This window comes from Gorilla gorilla, chromosome 3 (genome assembly GCF_029281585.2).
Source record: "Gorilla gorilla gorilla isolate KB3781 chromosome 3, NHGRI_mGorGor1-v2.1_pri, whole genome shotgun sequence".
Classification (NCBI taxonomy): Eukaryota; Metazoa; Chordata; class Mammalia; order Primates; family Hominidae; genus Gorilla; species Gorilla gorilla.
Window position 1 is genome coordinate 60,810,007 of NC_073227.2, and position 16,928 is coordinate 60,826,934.

General features: G+C 33.3%; 1 protein-coding gene across 7 annotated transcripts in view; it reads left to right on the plus strand.

Annotated features, from left to right (window-relative positions):
- EPHA5 (EPH receptor A5) overlaps positions 1–16,928 on the plus strand; it is a 351,336-nt gene that overhangs the window by 57,010 nt on the left and 277,398 nt on the right. For all 7 annotated transcript variants that reach the window (XM_019025962.4, XM_019025965.4, XM_019025963.4 and 4 more), the window contains exon 3: positions 11,907–12,570. In XM_019025962.4, coding sequence (XP_018881507.2) covers positions 11,907–12,570 — 664 coding nt within the window. The remainder of the gene's footprint in view (positions 1–11,906; positions 12,571–16,928) is intronic.

The following is a 16,928-nucleotide window of genomic DNA, read 5'->3' on the forward strand; positions in this document are numbered from 1 at the left end:
ATTAATTTTACTATCCCCATCTGTGACTGATAACCTAAGCAACAGGCCTCAAAATAATTAAGGGACAATATAGTGAGACGAGGAACAAGTTGACAGAAGACGCCAGTAGGAATAATAAATGTGAAGACTTAATTTTTTTAATGTTTCAACTTTACTAAATCTGTAAATATATCATATGTTTCTAGAATTCTTGGCATTCGTAGAAACATCTGTTTTTATAGTAATTCTCAAGTAAAATATTAAAGTGCAACAAAATATATCGATTGTTGATAGATAAAAAATTTCTGTAAATGTTGATCAATCACTGTCTTCAGATAGTCAATCCCTATTGTAAACTTCTATGGTCTAATGTTGGTCAGAATTAAATTTGCATTCAATTAATGATCAAAAAACATAAACACTAAATATTTGGAATTGTCATTGGAGAGCTATCACTAAACATTTTAAACTTCCATAAGTGAAGTATACATTTATTCAAAAGTATGCTTTTGGTTGATATTAACTTTTTGGCCAGATACAAGCTTAACAAAATTCAGGAGGAGGAATTTGCAATAGACATATGGCTGTTCATTTACTTCTATCTCAAATAGAGAAGCACTGGAATTCTTAATATATTTAACTAAGTGGCTAAAAACATTTCTACAAGTAAAACTACAGAACACTGATGAAATAAACCATAGTTGACACAAACAAATTGAAGATCATCCCATTCTCATGGATTGGAAGAATCAATACAGTTAAAATGACCATACTGCCGAAAGCAATCTGCAGATTCAATGCCATTCCTATAAAAAATATCAACACTATTTTTTCACAGAATTAGACAAAAAATTATACAGTTTATATGACCTCTCAAAAGAGCCCAAATTGTCAAAGGAATTCTAAGCAAAAAGAATAAAGCTGGAGGCATCACATTACCTAACTTCAAATTATACTACAAGTATGTAATAACCAAAACAGCAAGGTACTGGCATAAAAATAGACAGATAGATCAGTGGAACAGAATAGAGTCCCAGAAATAAAGCCACAGACCTACAGCCAACTGATCTTTGACATTGTTGACGAAAACATATACTGAGATTAGGACACCCTATTCAATAAATGGTACTGGGAAAATTGGATTGCTATACGCAGAAAAATGAAATTGGACCTCTATTTTCCACTGTCTATGAAAATGGACCCAAGATGGATTATAGATTTAAATGTATGACCTGAAACTATAAAATCCTAAACAAAACCATGGAAAGCTCTTCTGGACATTGGCCTAGTTGAAGTATGCATGATTAAGACCTCAAAAACAAATGCAACAAAAACAAAAATGATAAATGGAACTTATTTAAGCTAAAAAGCTTCAGCACAGCAAAATAAATAAATAATCATCAGACTGAATAGACAACTTGAAGAATGGAAAAAAATTTGCAAATTATGTATCTGACAAAGGACTAATATCCAGAATCTACAAGGAACAGAAACAATAACAACCCCAAAACAACACAAATAACCTTATTAAAAAGTGAACAGATATGAACAGATATTTTGCAAAAGAAAACACACAAGGAAAATAAATCATTGCATCAAGAATATTCTTGTACCTCTATGTTTCTCACCGCACTATTCCCAATAGCAGAGATATAGAATTAACCTAAGTGTTCATCAAAGGATGATTGGATAAAGAAAATGTGGCATATATATTCAGTGAAATATTACTCAATAATAAAGAAGAATGAAGTAATGTCTTTTGCAGAAACATGAATGGGACTAGAGGCCATTATCATAAGTGAAACAGTTCAGAAACAGTCAAATTCCAGATGTTCCCACTTATAAGTGGTAGCTAAATAATGTGTACTCACGGATATAGAGAGTGGAATAATAAGTTTTGGAAACTCGGCAAGGTGAGAGGGTGGGAGGGGGATGAGGGATGAGAAATTACTTAATGGGCCACAATGTTACCATTAACATTAAGAAATTACTTAATGGGTAACTATTCTGGTGATGGTTACACAAAAGACCCAGAGTTCACCACTATGCAGTATATCCATGCAACAAAAGAGCACTTATACCTCCTAAATCTGTTTTAAAAAATTAAAAATAAAGCCATTCTCTATGGAAATGCCAGCTACCGACTGGACAACGTACTGACAGTAGATGGCCTCAATTTCTTTTCTTTTCTTTTCTTTTTCTTTTCTTTTCTTTTTTTTTTTTTTTTTTTTGAGACAAGGTCTCGCTCTATCGCCCAGGCTGGAGTGCAGTGGCTGATCTCGGCTCACTGCAAACTCCGCCTGCCAGGTTCACGCCATCCTCCTGGATAGCCTCAATTTCTATAGAATGTCTTTAATACTGCTTTGGCAAGTGGCTGGAGTGCACTTTATTATGCATTATGGCAATATAGCCACTTACATTTGAGAAAGCTAACAGCCCTAATGTGGCTGTTTTCCAACAAAAAAAAATGAGATGGAAATTTGTGTTGAATAGCCACTGATTACAAGAACATGATTAATGTGAGATATAGAATTGATTTATGGATGCTGTTGTCAAAGCTTGCATCAGAAGCATAATATTATCTACTGAAAAATGAGGACTGAAAAAAGAACAGAGAGCACAGGCAGCATTACGTTTTCGGATATATTTTATAGAGTGGATATATAATCAAGAGTTACACATGGTTTACTGAAACCTTTTTTTTTTTTTTTTGGCGGAACAACAAGGGTGTAATTGTATTTATTTTGCCTCAAACATTAAGTGCACCAAAGGCTAATCTACTTTATTTTCATTAAGCTGAATCCCAAGTGAAATAGTTTCTTTTCCCTCACTTACTGGAACTTTCATTCTATTTTGAAAATAAGGCTTCGCCACAGAATTTACAGCTATCTATAACAGGACAGTGCAATATTTATATTAAAGAGTACCAATTACGTTACTTTTCAATTTACATCTTATTGAGAATATACTGAAATATATTGAAATATCACTAAAAGGACCATCTCTAATGTCTCACAATGACTGTTGCAAAGGAATTCTTAATCATGGGTGTGTGCGCATGTGTGCATATATGTGTTTGTCATTTGAAGTCCTGAAACATGAAATACCTTAAAATCTACATGGTAAATTTTTACTCCATCTTAAATAATATATAATTGAGATTGCAATCACTCTTAAGAAAGATATAAACTCACCAACTATGTAAACCTTCATAATAGTACACAAAAGTTTATTTCTGTTGCTACAGTTACATGATATCAAATGTTGACCTAATCATCTCTTGGCATAGCATGATAGAAAATACATAGTGGGAGGCTACCATCGCCTAAGTATGAAGGTGTCTCCATATACAGTGGTACCATAATGGAAATAAACTAGATCAGTGGTTTATAAACCTATTTGTTATTTGCATCTTTTAAAATTATAACTCATGGCACTCATTACTGACAAATTAGATCACATGTACCCTATATAATAGGGTTGCTTTTTATAAAACAATAATGAGATCATTTAAGATTTTATTCAGTTTATTAATTTGTTAATTTCAGGCATGATTACCTAGTTTGCTCATTCTGTCTTTTAAAATTGTTATTGACTGATAGTTTGCATTTGTTCTTATTAGTAAATTTTTCAAGGAAAAATATCCCATTTTATTTTTTTAATTAATTAATTAATTAAGTTGTTTATTCTTCTATTTTTATTTTAGGTTCTAGGGGCACATGTGCGGGTTTGTTACATGGGGAAACTGCATGTCACACAGCCTTGGTGTATAGATGATTCAGTCACTCAGATAGTGAGCATAGTACCAGATAGGCAGCCTTCCAACCCATACCGCCACACACACTCCTCTGTCAAGCTGTCCCTAGTGTCTATTGTTCCTGTCTTTGTGTCCCTGTGTATTCAGTGTTTAAATGAGAACATGCAGTATTTGGATTTCTGTTTCTGTGTTAGTTTGCTTAGGATGATGGCCTCCAACTGCATCCATGTTGCTGCAAAGGACAGGATCTCATTCTTTTTAATGGCTGTGTATTAGACTATTCCATATATAGACTATTAGACTATTCCAGTATAGACTATTCCATAGTCTATATTTACCACATTTTTTTTTATCCTGTTCGCTGTTGATGGGCATCTTGGTTGATTCCTTGTCTTTGCTGTTGTGAATAGTGCTGCAATGAACATATGAGTTCATATGTCTTTTTGAGTGCCTTATTTTAAAATTTGAAGTGTTTATGACATATTTGATCATTTTATATAATGAGAAACTAATATCTCTTATTAAAAGTAGAATAACAATAAATACACAATAATTACATAATCAGTCCATATATATGCTTTTTGGGTTTTTTTTGTTTGCATATTATGTCCATCATGATATTTAACTAAGAAATACTTTTCTTGATTAAATCATAAACTGTTCTAATTGTGTGTATTTTATCTGATATGCTACTTTTGATTTTTCCAACTTTCTATATATTGCTTCTGCACTTGGATAATTGTTAAAGGAATTAATGAGGAAAGGAGCCATACGTTTTTGAAAAAATACAGTGACAACATTGAATGAAAAAAAAAACTGATTTTTTTCCTCCAGGTTGAAAAAAAAATATCTAGCTTGCCATTCACATTTACTGTTGAAAATAGATGCTCAATTGTCTGTGAATTTTGCTGCAAAAAGATTAATATTAACCTGAAAGTTTTAATCTCTGTGTTTCTCAAGTGATTTCATTTGTATTATGAATTGAATTTGAGCTCATAAATATTTGTACTATTCCACAGGCAATAAAGTAATCAACTTCAGTTTTATTTCATACACAGAAAATTAATAGAGTCATTTCTAGCGATACTGCTGCATCATACTTATGAATTTTAAAGATGTTTTGAACAACTCAAACTCCTACTTGATGCAAGTCTTTTTTTTTCCCACTAACATAATATTGAGGAAATATAACAAGGTTTTGATTCAAATGTTTTTTGCTGAAAGTTGATATATTTTGTCATATTTATTTTCTAAAGAATCATAGCTATTAGAGAAATTGAATTTCTAAAACAGAAACTGTGCTACATGTTTTATTCTTTTAAAACCACATTTTTCTTGTTGTTATATGTAAAAATAGAGATGCTTATGTTGCCCAATGGATTGCCCATTTTTTTCTTGATCCAAAATAAGGAAAGTGAACAAGGAGGATGGAAGCTATAATTCTACAACAAGGGCACATAATTTTGTCTTTTGAAAACATAAATACCTAATTCATTAGGTAATGAATCTTTCGTTCATTAAAATGACCTCGAGTGGCCTTATATTTTATGCATAGTAATTTTAACCCCTAAAAAAGAGAAAAAAATAATTTAGAATCACAGATTTCTAATTGTAGACATTAATTTCGCTCTAATTAGTATGCCAGTTGTTTGTGGCCTCAGTTTACTCATCTGCAAAAAGATGCAACTTATTCTGCAGTATAATTATGTCATGCATGCATTGCATAACAGGAAAATTGATCTAAAATTGATCTATATATTTAAACTCTTCTTCCAGGATCACCTTTAAATTAGCACACAATATCTTTCAAAGGATTATAACCCAAGATGAAGTTTGCACTTTTATTTGACTCTTTATTGTTTGAGCATTTGGGAAGCCAGTGTCTGAATTTCAAATTTTAGTGTGTAGTAAAACTGTTCCCAGGCATTTTCTTTTTTCTTTTTTTTTTTTTTTTTGAGATGGAGTCTCTCTCTGTCGCCCAGGCTGGAGTGCAGTGGCACAATCTCGGCTCACTGCAGGCTCCGCCTCGTGGGTTCATGCCATTCTCCTGCCTCAGCCTCCCAAGTGGCTGGGACTACAGGTGCCCACCACCAAGCCCGGCTAATTTTTTGTATTTTTTAGTAGAGGCAGAGTTTCACCGTGTTAGCCAGGATGGTCTCGATCTCCTGACCTCCGTGATCCACCTACCTCAGCCTCCGAAAGTGCTGGGATTACAGGCGCCAGGCACTTTCTAAAATCGTGGGGTGGTACTGCTTTTTTAAAATACTTTAAGCTCTGGGATACATGTGCAGAACGTGCAGGTTTGTTACATAGGTAATACACGTGCCATGGTGATTTGCTGCACCCATCAACCCATCATCTACATTAGGTAGTTTTCCTAATGCTATCCCTCCCCTAGCCACCCACTCCCTGGCTTCATCCACGTCCCTGAAAAGGACATGAACTCATCGTTTATTATGGCTGCATAGTATTTCATGGTGTATATATGCGACCATTTCTTTATCCAGTCTAACATTGATGGGCATTTGGGATGCTTCCATGTCTTTGTTATTGTGATCAGTGCTGCAGTAAACATGCATGTGCATGTGTCTTTATAATAGAATGATTTAGAATCCTTTGGATATATACCCAGTAATGGGATTGCTTGGTCAAATGGTATTTCAGGTTCTAGATCCTTGAGGAATTGCCACAGTGTTTTCCACAATGGTTGAACTAATTTACACTCCCACCAACAGTGTAAAAGTGTTCCTATTTCTCCACACCCTCTCCAGCATCTGTGGTTTCCTGACTTTTTAATGATCACCATTGTAACTGGCATGAGATGGTATCTCACTGTGGTTTTGATTTGCATTTCTCTAATGACAAGTGATGATGAGCTTTTTTTCACATATTTGTTGGCTGCATAAATGTCTTCTTTTGAGAAGTGTCTATTCGTATCCTTTGCCCACTTTTTGATGTTTTTTCTTTGTTTGTTTGTTTTTGTATTTTTTGGGGGGTAGATTCTGGATATTAGCCCTTTGTCAGATGGGTAGATTTCAGAAATTTTCTCCCATTCTGTAGGTTGCCTGTTCACTCCGATGATAGTTTCTTTTGCTGTGCATAAGCTCTTTAATTATATCTCATTTGTCAATTTGGGGCTTTTGTTGCCATTGATTTTGGTGTTATAGTTATGAATTCTTTGCCCATGCCTATGTCCTGAATGGTATTGCATAGGTTTTCTTCTAGGGTTTTTATGGTTTTAGGTCTTAGGTTTATATCTTTAAAAAAAAATCAGTGAGTTAGTAATTTGAAATCAGGATATCTTCAGTAAAGTTAGCAAAACATAGTGTGTGAAACAAAACATACCACACACATTTGCACAATGAAAATCACAATAAATGATATATAAAATATTTTAAATTTAAAACCTGTTTTTTATTTAGTTTTGAGGAACTTGAGAAGATATTATATTTAAAATATGTGACTCAAAGCGTGAAGAACAGCTTTCCCTGTATTTAAAGAGGCAGTTAGGTGATAAACAAGGTCTTCCTAGAAAATTATGATTTGGTCATGTCAGAGTAAAGCTGCAGGCAATTGATTCATTGCCAGATTTTTATGTAATTCTGCAAAGGAAATCCCTAAGATGGTCCTAATATTATTTGACTGAAATATGAAATATGTCCATAGTTCCTTGAACCGATATGCTATATTCTGGGTTTTTGATTTACACAGAATGGTGAAGAAGACTACTGAGTGACAAAATAAAAACTTATTTTGAAAACATAGGCTCACAAATAAAGTTAGTTATCAGTTACAATTAGTAAAATGTAATGCTGGTGAAAAATCATTCAACAGGTTAATAGGCAAAACTAAACTCATAAAAATTGTATCAACAATGGAAATAAGACAATCTCTTTTAATAAATACTTAGCGTTTTTAATTAAAAATTACCAAACTAATTTTTTAATTTGCTTTTATAAACCTTTCTAATTTGCTCTTATAAAATTCTGACAATTTACAAAGAAGAAAATTATTTTCTTGTTTTAAATATAGCACAAAACATTTAACTATTTATTCAATATGTTTGAATTATTCCAAATTAGTGGGATCTCTGAATTAAGAAGTTATATGTATATGTTTGATATTAATTCATTCATTATAAAATGTATATCAAGTGCCCTACTCTGTGCCCTGTTGTATCAGACTCTAAGATATAGTTGACGATAAGAAAATCATGCATGCCTCTCCCTCATATTGGGGTTGAGTACTAAAATATATAGCAAAAGAAAAAAAAAGACTTATTGATGGTTACATGATGTCTGGAAAAAATGTTGGGTAGCAATTAATGCAACGAATCAAGGAATCCCATGCACAAATCCACCCTTTGAGGCAGAGACGTGCTGACAAGAAGACAAAGGAAGATATGGGCAGAGGAGTTGCCCAGGTAGTCAGCTTGGTCTTGTGTGAACTTGAGTAAATCCTTTTTTTTGGTCTGGTCTTCAATTTCTTATTTCTAAAATGAACAATAGGACTGGCTCTTTTAAGGCTCTTGGTGATGTTCTTTGTTGAATATTAGATGCCTAGGATAGAGAGCTTTCATTCTCATTACAGAGTTGCATAGTTGTTATGCCAGAGATTGGATCTCAGCTTATATATCTGGATATTATAAGAGCTGGGACTAAAACTAGGGCTTCAGGCTTGTACTTTTCTTCTATACAAGACCCATACAGTGGCATTTTTTTTTCAGGTGTCTACTCCAAAGTTTCTTACCGTTGCACCTTAGCCTCAATAGATGACTCTCGATATAGAATCAAGATAAATAGAAACATAATAATGAAAACAGAACTAGATAATGGGCACCCCTAATAACTTGAAAGGTTAAAATTGTCTCTGTTCACATGATGCTTCCTACTGTGAATTTGGGGACATAATGTAAGAGGGATTTCTGGTCCAGCCCATGTGTCATGAGTCAGTATTTTCAAGTTCTTCATGAAAAAACGATGTATAGGCTGGGGATCTGGAAATGAGAGCAACGCCAACAAGGTAGGAAACAGCAGGAGCTTGATACCAGAAGGCCAAGAGAGCAATGAGAGGCAGATGGGGAGAAACTAGTTCCTAACGGCTTGGGTAGAAAAAATTTGTAACTGCATGATACACATATGGTTATGAAAGTAAGTTCTTTCTTCCCCCGACCCTTCTCTGATGAATGTGGCTGATGTGAGATGCCTGGCCAGCAATGGGTTTAGAACGCAACTGACCTGGAATTTTCTGAGCCCTGAAGGAAAAGGAATAACCCTAAGAATCTGGGAGATAAATCAATCAAACCCAAGCTGTGTAACCAGTTATTTATTCTTAACGGGAAAGAATGGGCAATAAGGAGGAAATAAACGTACAGGAAAGCATGGGCTCAGGGGATGGCATTGAATAATTGCTAGACCTAAAGAGCAGAGCTACAGCCATCATATTGCATTCAGCAATCCATGCTTCCAAAATGTCCAGGCTCACAACTTCTAGTAATCAAAGGATCAGCAAATATTTTTATTAAATCATGAAGTCATGGAAAATCCAACAAAAATGAACAGAAAATATTGATTCCTATCTGTGCCGTTTATTAAGTTACTGTAATATCCTGTACATGACATTTGTAAAAGTGTCTAGGAATACGTCTGCCACATTCTAAAGTTCTTGGTGAGTGTTACTTTCTCTTCATCCTCTTTTTTTTTTTTTTTTTCTTTACATACCTGATTTTTGCTGAGGACAGCAAGATGTTCTCTTCATATTAAAGGGGAAAGAAAGCTTAGAAAAATTCAAAGTTTTATTTCAGAGAGCCAGCCTAAAATAAAATATTTCTGTTAATTTCTTAGTATATGTGTCTCAATGACAGCAGATATTAGAGATGGATATATTACCCGTGTGATTCTCTGAATGGCTTATGGCCATAATTATTTAAATTAAACTCATTCTATTTGCTCACTAGAAATATTAAATGTGAGCCATCATTTATGTTTTGGGTACTTGAAAAGAAAAATAAATAAAATCTCACCATGACAGTTTCTGAATTCAAAGAAAATTATAGTTTCCATCTTCTTAATTGAGAATATTCAGAGAAGCAAGATGCTTATGCACATACTTTGAAATTATCACCTGAAGCAGTAACTATTAAGCTGTCTTGTCAAGTGCTGCTTGGCTTGCATTTTTAATAGTATTTGTGGTACCCTGGACTTTGTACAGACAAAGGCTGAATTGCTTGGCTTATAATCTTGAAAGATCCTGTTATTCTGCTTGCTTTTACTTGCTAGGAGGATCCTACTAGAATATATTGTCCAGAAATAGGTCATCAATAAGTGATTCAAGGCAAAAAATATACATATTTGTGTTTTGTATTGGAAGATTATCATAAAACAAATATTTAAAACAGAAATGAGGTAACGTTTTTATTTTCTTTTTATAGAGAAGAGATTTTTGATATCTTTCATTTGACTAATTCAAAAAATATATATTTAATCTTATTACGGTAAATTGATAATTCTTACCATTTTATTTGGTTAGTTGACATATTCTTTTGCATGAAATATTGATCACAATATTTGATGCCATTTATAATATAAAGAGATTGATACTTAAATCACATTGGAAAGAAAATGTAAGTAGTTTAATGATGGAGTGCTGCAATAGATATCTGGTTTAGAAAATCGGGAGCTAAGTAGGACAAAAATGAGATTTAGTGAAAGAACTGAGGCTTTAGGTAATAACATAATATGGAAATTGTTTGGCAAGATAAAATCTTCATGTCTCTCTCTTGTGAATTTAAGGAGCTCAACAGTTTTACCTCATTAGCACCTTTTGCTTATGTCTGTCTGATGTTGCAGCTAGATTTCGAGAGGAGCCATCTGATGTATAAGATTTATTTGCATCCTTTGTGCCTCGCATTTTTCACATCTTTGCTTTTAGAACAGAATCAAGAAATAATGCTATATTTAATTTCATGTCTAAAGAAATGAGTGTCTATGAAGTTTTTTTTTATCTACAATACTTAATGTCTGAAATCACACATTCTGGATTTTTTGAAAGTCAGTATGGTTTCATTGTTCTTTGTGTTCCAGTGGTATTTTAAAGATTTAAAATTATATATCACTTTTGTACACACAGATTTTTTACAGGCTTCAGAAATTCCTTAAATTATAATTACTTCTTTATGAAAAATAAAAATTTGGCTCTGTACCGTTCAGGAAATGGTTATGGTACATCGAGATTCTCAAAACTGGAGTATTTTATTAGGAAAGAGATAGGTTTAGAACTCTTCTTTGGCCAAATAATATTTTGGAAGCTATATAAATTGTACTTAATTTTTTTTACGTCCTGTATATCTTCAGAACTCTTAAGGCCATATGCATAAAATAATGCCTTGATAAGAAAGAATTAATGGGGTCCCAACATATCGCAAGAAGTTAGCTAATATTCAAAATGACAAGGCTATCCATATTCTTAATCTGTAATTTTTAATCTTTCTTTCATATCTGTCTCCATGTTTATATATGTAGATAAATCTATGAATTAATATTTAGCTAGCCAATTTGTGAGAGTCCTGAATAGATGGGTTCAGTGAAATAAAGATCTATTATTAATTTTAAACTAAAGGATTTTCTTTCAACTTTTATTCCATTGATGTGTTATTTGTGACATGACAGATTTAAATACATGACTGTGTTTTTACATTACATTTTTCTCCCTTCTTTTTCAAATTTGCGATCCTTTTATCCCTTATTTCATTTTTTAATTGCATTTCTTGTATTCTACCCTATTTATGTATATGCTGAACTTTATTTAAATATACATATTTTTCTTTCTTTGCTTCATTTTGTTAACTCACCCACGTTTAAATTTCTTTTATTTTTACTCTGAAATGCATGGTTCCTTCCTGCCCTGGGGCATATTCATATGTGTTCGTCTTGGATTTATGTTGGAGACGAAGAATAATAATTTCTTAATTTACTTTTAATTTAAAAATTACAATAAAAATTCGTGATTCTCTTCTCCCAATACTTTATATCTAGTTCCTTCTGTAAATATCACATATTGAGGATACGAATATTTCTATATCTCAGTTAGTTTTCTTTTATAATTTTTGCTATAATTCCTGGTTATTTTCTATTTTTTGAATTTTTTTATCTTTCTATTTTATATTGTACAGTGGGAAGAGATTGGTGAAGTGGATGAAAATTATGCCCCTATCCACACATACCAAGTATGCAAAGTGATGGAACAGAATCAGAATAACTGGCTTTTGACCAGTTGGATCTCCAATGAAGGTGCTTCCAGAATCTTCATAGAACTCAAATTTACCCTGCGGGACTGCAACAGCCTTCCTGGAGGACTGGGGACCTGTAAGGAAACCTTTAATATGTATTACTTTGAGTCAGATGATCAGAATGGGAGAAACATCAAGGAAAACCAATACATCAAAATTGATACCATTGCTGCCGATGAAAGCTTTACAGAACTTGATCTTGGTGACCGTGTTATGAAACTGAATACAGAGGTCAGAGATGTAGGACCTCTAAGCAAAAAGGGATTTTATCTTGCTTTTCAAGATGTTGGTGCTTGCATTGCTCTGGTTTCTGTGCGTGTATACTATAAAAAATGCCCTTCTGTGGTACGACACTTGGCTGTCTTCCCTGACACCATCACTGGAGCTGATTCTTCCCAGTTGCTCGAAGTGTCAGGCTCCTGTGTCAACCATTCTGTGACCGATGAACCTCCCAAAATGCACTGCAGCGCCGAAGGGGAGTGGCTGGTGCCCATCGGGAAATGCATGTGCAAGGCAGGATATGAAGAGAAAAATGGCACCTGTCAAGGTAAGAGTTTGCCTCCAGATCTGCAGGGGCTGTCTGCTTCAGTTGGATCATGTATACGTATTTCCTCCAATGATTATGAGCAAATGACCTTTTACTTTGCTAATTTATGGAGATTATTTCTCTCAAGTTTGATTTTTCTCTTTTCAGAATTTTAAAATTTCTGGCAACCGTGAAAGATTTAATGTAATATTTTATTGGATATACATAATTAATACTCAGAGAGTGTCTGACTTGCAGTGTAATATTTCATATTCACTTTGCTTTTAGAAATTTTATTTTTGAAAAACTCAAACCAAGGGACTAGTAATCTTCATTGTATAATTATTGTCTGCTACTTCTATTTTCTCTCCATGAACTTGTTTTCTACTCTTTATTTGCTGTATAAAATTTAAATGCAAAATCTTAGATTAGACTAGTTTTGGCATGTTTTTAACTGCCTTTTAAAAATTCTTCAGAAAAAAAGTTCAGCCATATGAACTTTATAGCAAAACATTTGTAAACTGACAGGATTAGTTTACTGTGTTGTTTACATATGGTTGTAATTACATGCTTGCTTTTTAAAAATTACAGATATTTTTAAATGCATAATAAGCAGTGCCCCACAAAAATAACTATTTGAAGATAGAACCAATACAAAAGGTCATTTTAAAGCAATTTGCCCTGGAGGATTTTTTTTCTGTTTTTATTTTTCTTTTAAATTGAAACTTGATCATGCATGCTTCTCTCTTCCTTTGAAAATGCCCTCATTTTGCCCACAGTGTGGTGAGTTGGCCGTTTAAACTGGAAATTTGTCAATGGCTTTCCAGAACAGGGGAGTATTTTATATCAAAACGAAGAGCAGTTTATGGGAAAGAAAGCAGCATTTTTTTATTTAAATTATTCACCCTCATGATCCTGAACTTGTTTTCATCATGACGTGAGTGTACTAACTAGGTAATGAAAGTTAATGAGTATTAACTGAGGGAACTTTGAATGCTGAGCAGCCCCTTGGTCCCACCTGGTAGCTTCAGGTGCATTTATTTTTCCTAAGTCCACTCTGTTACATGAATCAGACTTCCTCATTTGTTCTTGCTTGACTATAGATTGATTATCGATCAGGGAAACAAAACTAGGGAAATTACCTGTAAATTATAATAACTTTGGTTAATTAATTCTCTCCAGAAACACATTGCACTTTACTTGAAATTCCTTTTTCAGCACCAGTTTCTATTTTGTATCTTTGAAATACCATCTACTATTAATTCTGTTGTTTTTCCATGCAAGCTACAACTTTCTGCATCTGATTTTATATCTACACAAGTACATCTGAAAGTTTTGTTCCATCAAAATTACGTTTATGAAATGCTTATAAGCTTATTGGGGAAATGAATCATAATTTCTTCAGGACTGGAATTCAAGAAATGTTCTAATATTATCTTTCACTTTTGAGCAATCTTATTGGTTTAAGGTGAGGTTTTATGTAATTAAATGATCAAAAGCAGGAGTTATAAGCAATCCATTGAATATATTTCTGTCTAAAATATTGTAAATATAAATCTTATTAATTATTTCTAAAAATTTGTTTATTAGTATTATAAAACAACGTATTCTATTTGGTTGTTTGTTTCTATCATTTTAGAGAATATGTGATCACTTAATTCAGACCACCATGACCTTTGTCATTATTTTGATTGACAGATAGTATAAGAGGCCTCTCTCCATGTTTCGAGGATGCATTTTGATTGTCGATGAGATTAAAACATTCTGCTGGTGATAGTCAAAAAAATCCTGGGAGGCAGCGTTCTGACAGAATGCAATGCAGTCTTAGTGCAAGTGTTAGCATACATCTTTTCTTTCCCTTCTCATGTTATTCTCTTAATAATTGAAAAGTAGAACCTTAATTGAGGGACATTGGATTAACTGGAGACATTTCATTGTAGAAAACTTTACTTAACTGGACTCTGTCTTAATTCGTGCATTTATCTTCCTCCCTTGGTAGTAGGAGCAGTGGTTTGCAGAGGTAATGCAAAAAGTTTACTACACAGCCCAGAGAATGTTTCACACATGTAGTCTGTACAATTAATGCTTGCTGGTATTTTACTATGTACAAATGGTATGTGATGGCACTCTAGGAAGAGTTTCAAGTATTTATTCTACACATAACTTATGTAATAGAATGACTCATTGAATGAATAAATACATCTTGAGGGCTTGCTTTGGAGAACTAAAGCATCATAGATATTGTTGAGAGATTTCTATCTATACACAATAAGTACATGTAAATGAGTGTGTGTGTGTGTGTGTGTGTGTTATAAAATGCCACCATGACTCTAGCTCATTTTACAATCTTAACCTGCTAGCCTCAAACCTCCAAGTGGGGATCTTGATGATTTGGAATCATCCTTCTAAATAAGCCAGAAATTTAGGAATCATTTCTCTCATCTCTTTCCTACTCACTATCCAGTTCCAATCCATCACAGTGTTTATAGAAATTACCAGTCAACTTTCTCTTTAAATCATCTACTTCTATTTCCTTTTTCCTTCAATATAGAGGTAAACCTTGTTGAAACTTTGTTTTCAAATTTAATGAATGACTTTATATATAGTTTCAGTTTTTTAACCATATGAATATATCACCTATAACAAATGCAAATATTTGTTTCACACATCCATCCTACCCCTGAAACCTCCCCTCTTCACACACACACACTTTATACACTTCAGTGGTTTCCTTTAAGACAAAGTTTTATCATTAAGAGGCTGCATGGTTTTGCTCCAGTTATCTTTCATGTCTCATCTTAAATTTTGCTTTCTCCCCTTCCCTATGCACTAGCCAAGCTAACTTTTTTCAGTTTCTCTATTTGCTCTTTTTCACTACTTGTTGTTTTAAGAATATGTTCTCTTGCATGGATTATTCTTGTATCTAACATACACTAATCCTTCAGATCTGTGCTCCAATATCCCTTCTACAGAGAAGATGCCCCAATCAATCAAGGCTAAATCAAGTATCACTGTTTACTCATATATCTTTTGTCACAAAACAATTTAGAACTATTATTTTACCTATATTTGCATACTTGTTATCTGTTTAATTATTTTTTCTACTCCTGTTAGTCCACATACTCCTTGATGGCAGGAGTAGAGGGAGACCATGTACTCCTTAACTTAAGGGATGAGAAAGAAGTCAAAAAGCACAAGAGAAGGACAATGAATTCAAAAGAGAGGAAAGAAAATCTGCAAAGGTGTAAAAGAATACTATGTTACTCTATGTTAAATATCACATTGTGTTGATTTATTTTACCTTTGTATTATCTCTAAAATATCTCCTTGGTCTGAAAATTGATGGATATGTCTTTTAACTTAATGATTTCTTAGTTCTAAGACTCTCAGGCCAAATTTCATATTCAAGGTATTAAGTCATATGTGATTGGTACTTCACATACTAACTATTAGAGAAGCCAATTTAGTGAATTTTACAGAGCACAGAACATCACATACTTAAATATAGTATGGCCATATTATATGATGACATTTAATTATTCAGTTTCTTGATAACCAAACTATATTAGAATTTAATTAAAAATATATTATTGAGAAGCTAAAGTTTGAATATATCTGTGGCAATGATTTTCATATGTTAATATTTCTTAGTCTGTGCTGGCAGGTGACTGAGTGCTTGCTGTCATATCATGCTTATGTGACTTGTTATATGTGCTTTGCATGATGGAGTTGACACACGGCCTTTTACAAACTAAACCTTCAAGATTCAGAATGCTAGGCAGCTCATTAACATATGGCCTCAATCCAGATGACCAAGCAGTGAGTCTGGAGTCCTGGTCAATTTAGCAATTTGTGATCTGTCATCTTCATATAACTTCCTCTCATTTAACTTTCTTTAAGAGAAGTAGACTACCTCACCCATAGTAATCTGGTTTTGACGAGGTAACAAATACTCATTTCTATTGTATGAACTTAAAATATAGTGTACCTTTATTTTTGTAAGTCTTACTTATATGCCTAAATTTTCTATAATAAACTGATTTAAGTCTACAGATTTCTTTCTTGGAAGTCTTTTTATTTTCAGAAATAAATAATGTCTCAAATCCATTTATCCAAGTATGTTTCCCCACTTGTTATTTATTATTATTTCTGATGAAATTCATGCTATTTTTTCCCCTTAAGACTCATGTGAGACTTTTTTTTTAGTAAAAAATGGTTAGCAAAAACACATTTTAGAAGTTTCTGTCTTTTATTGAAGTGAATGTTTTTGACAGAAGTAATTGAGTTCACATGAATCAAATGTTGCCTGCTGAGTTCTCTTGTGATTATGTTGCTGACTTACTTAGATGCAAGGCAAGACCACTAATCTTCATCAGTTG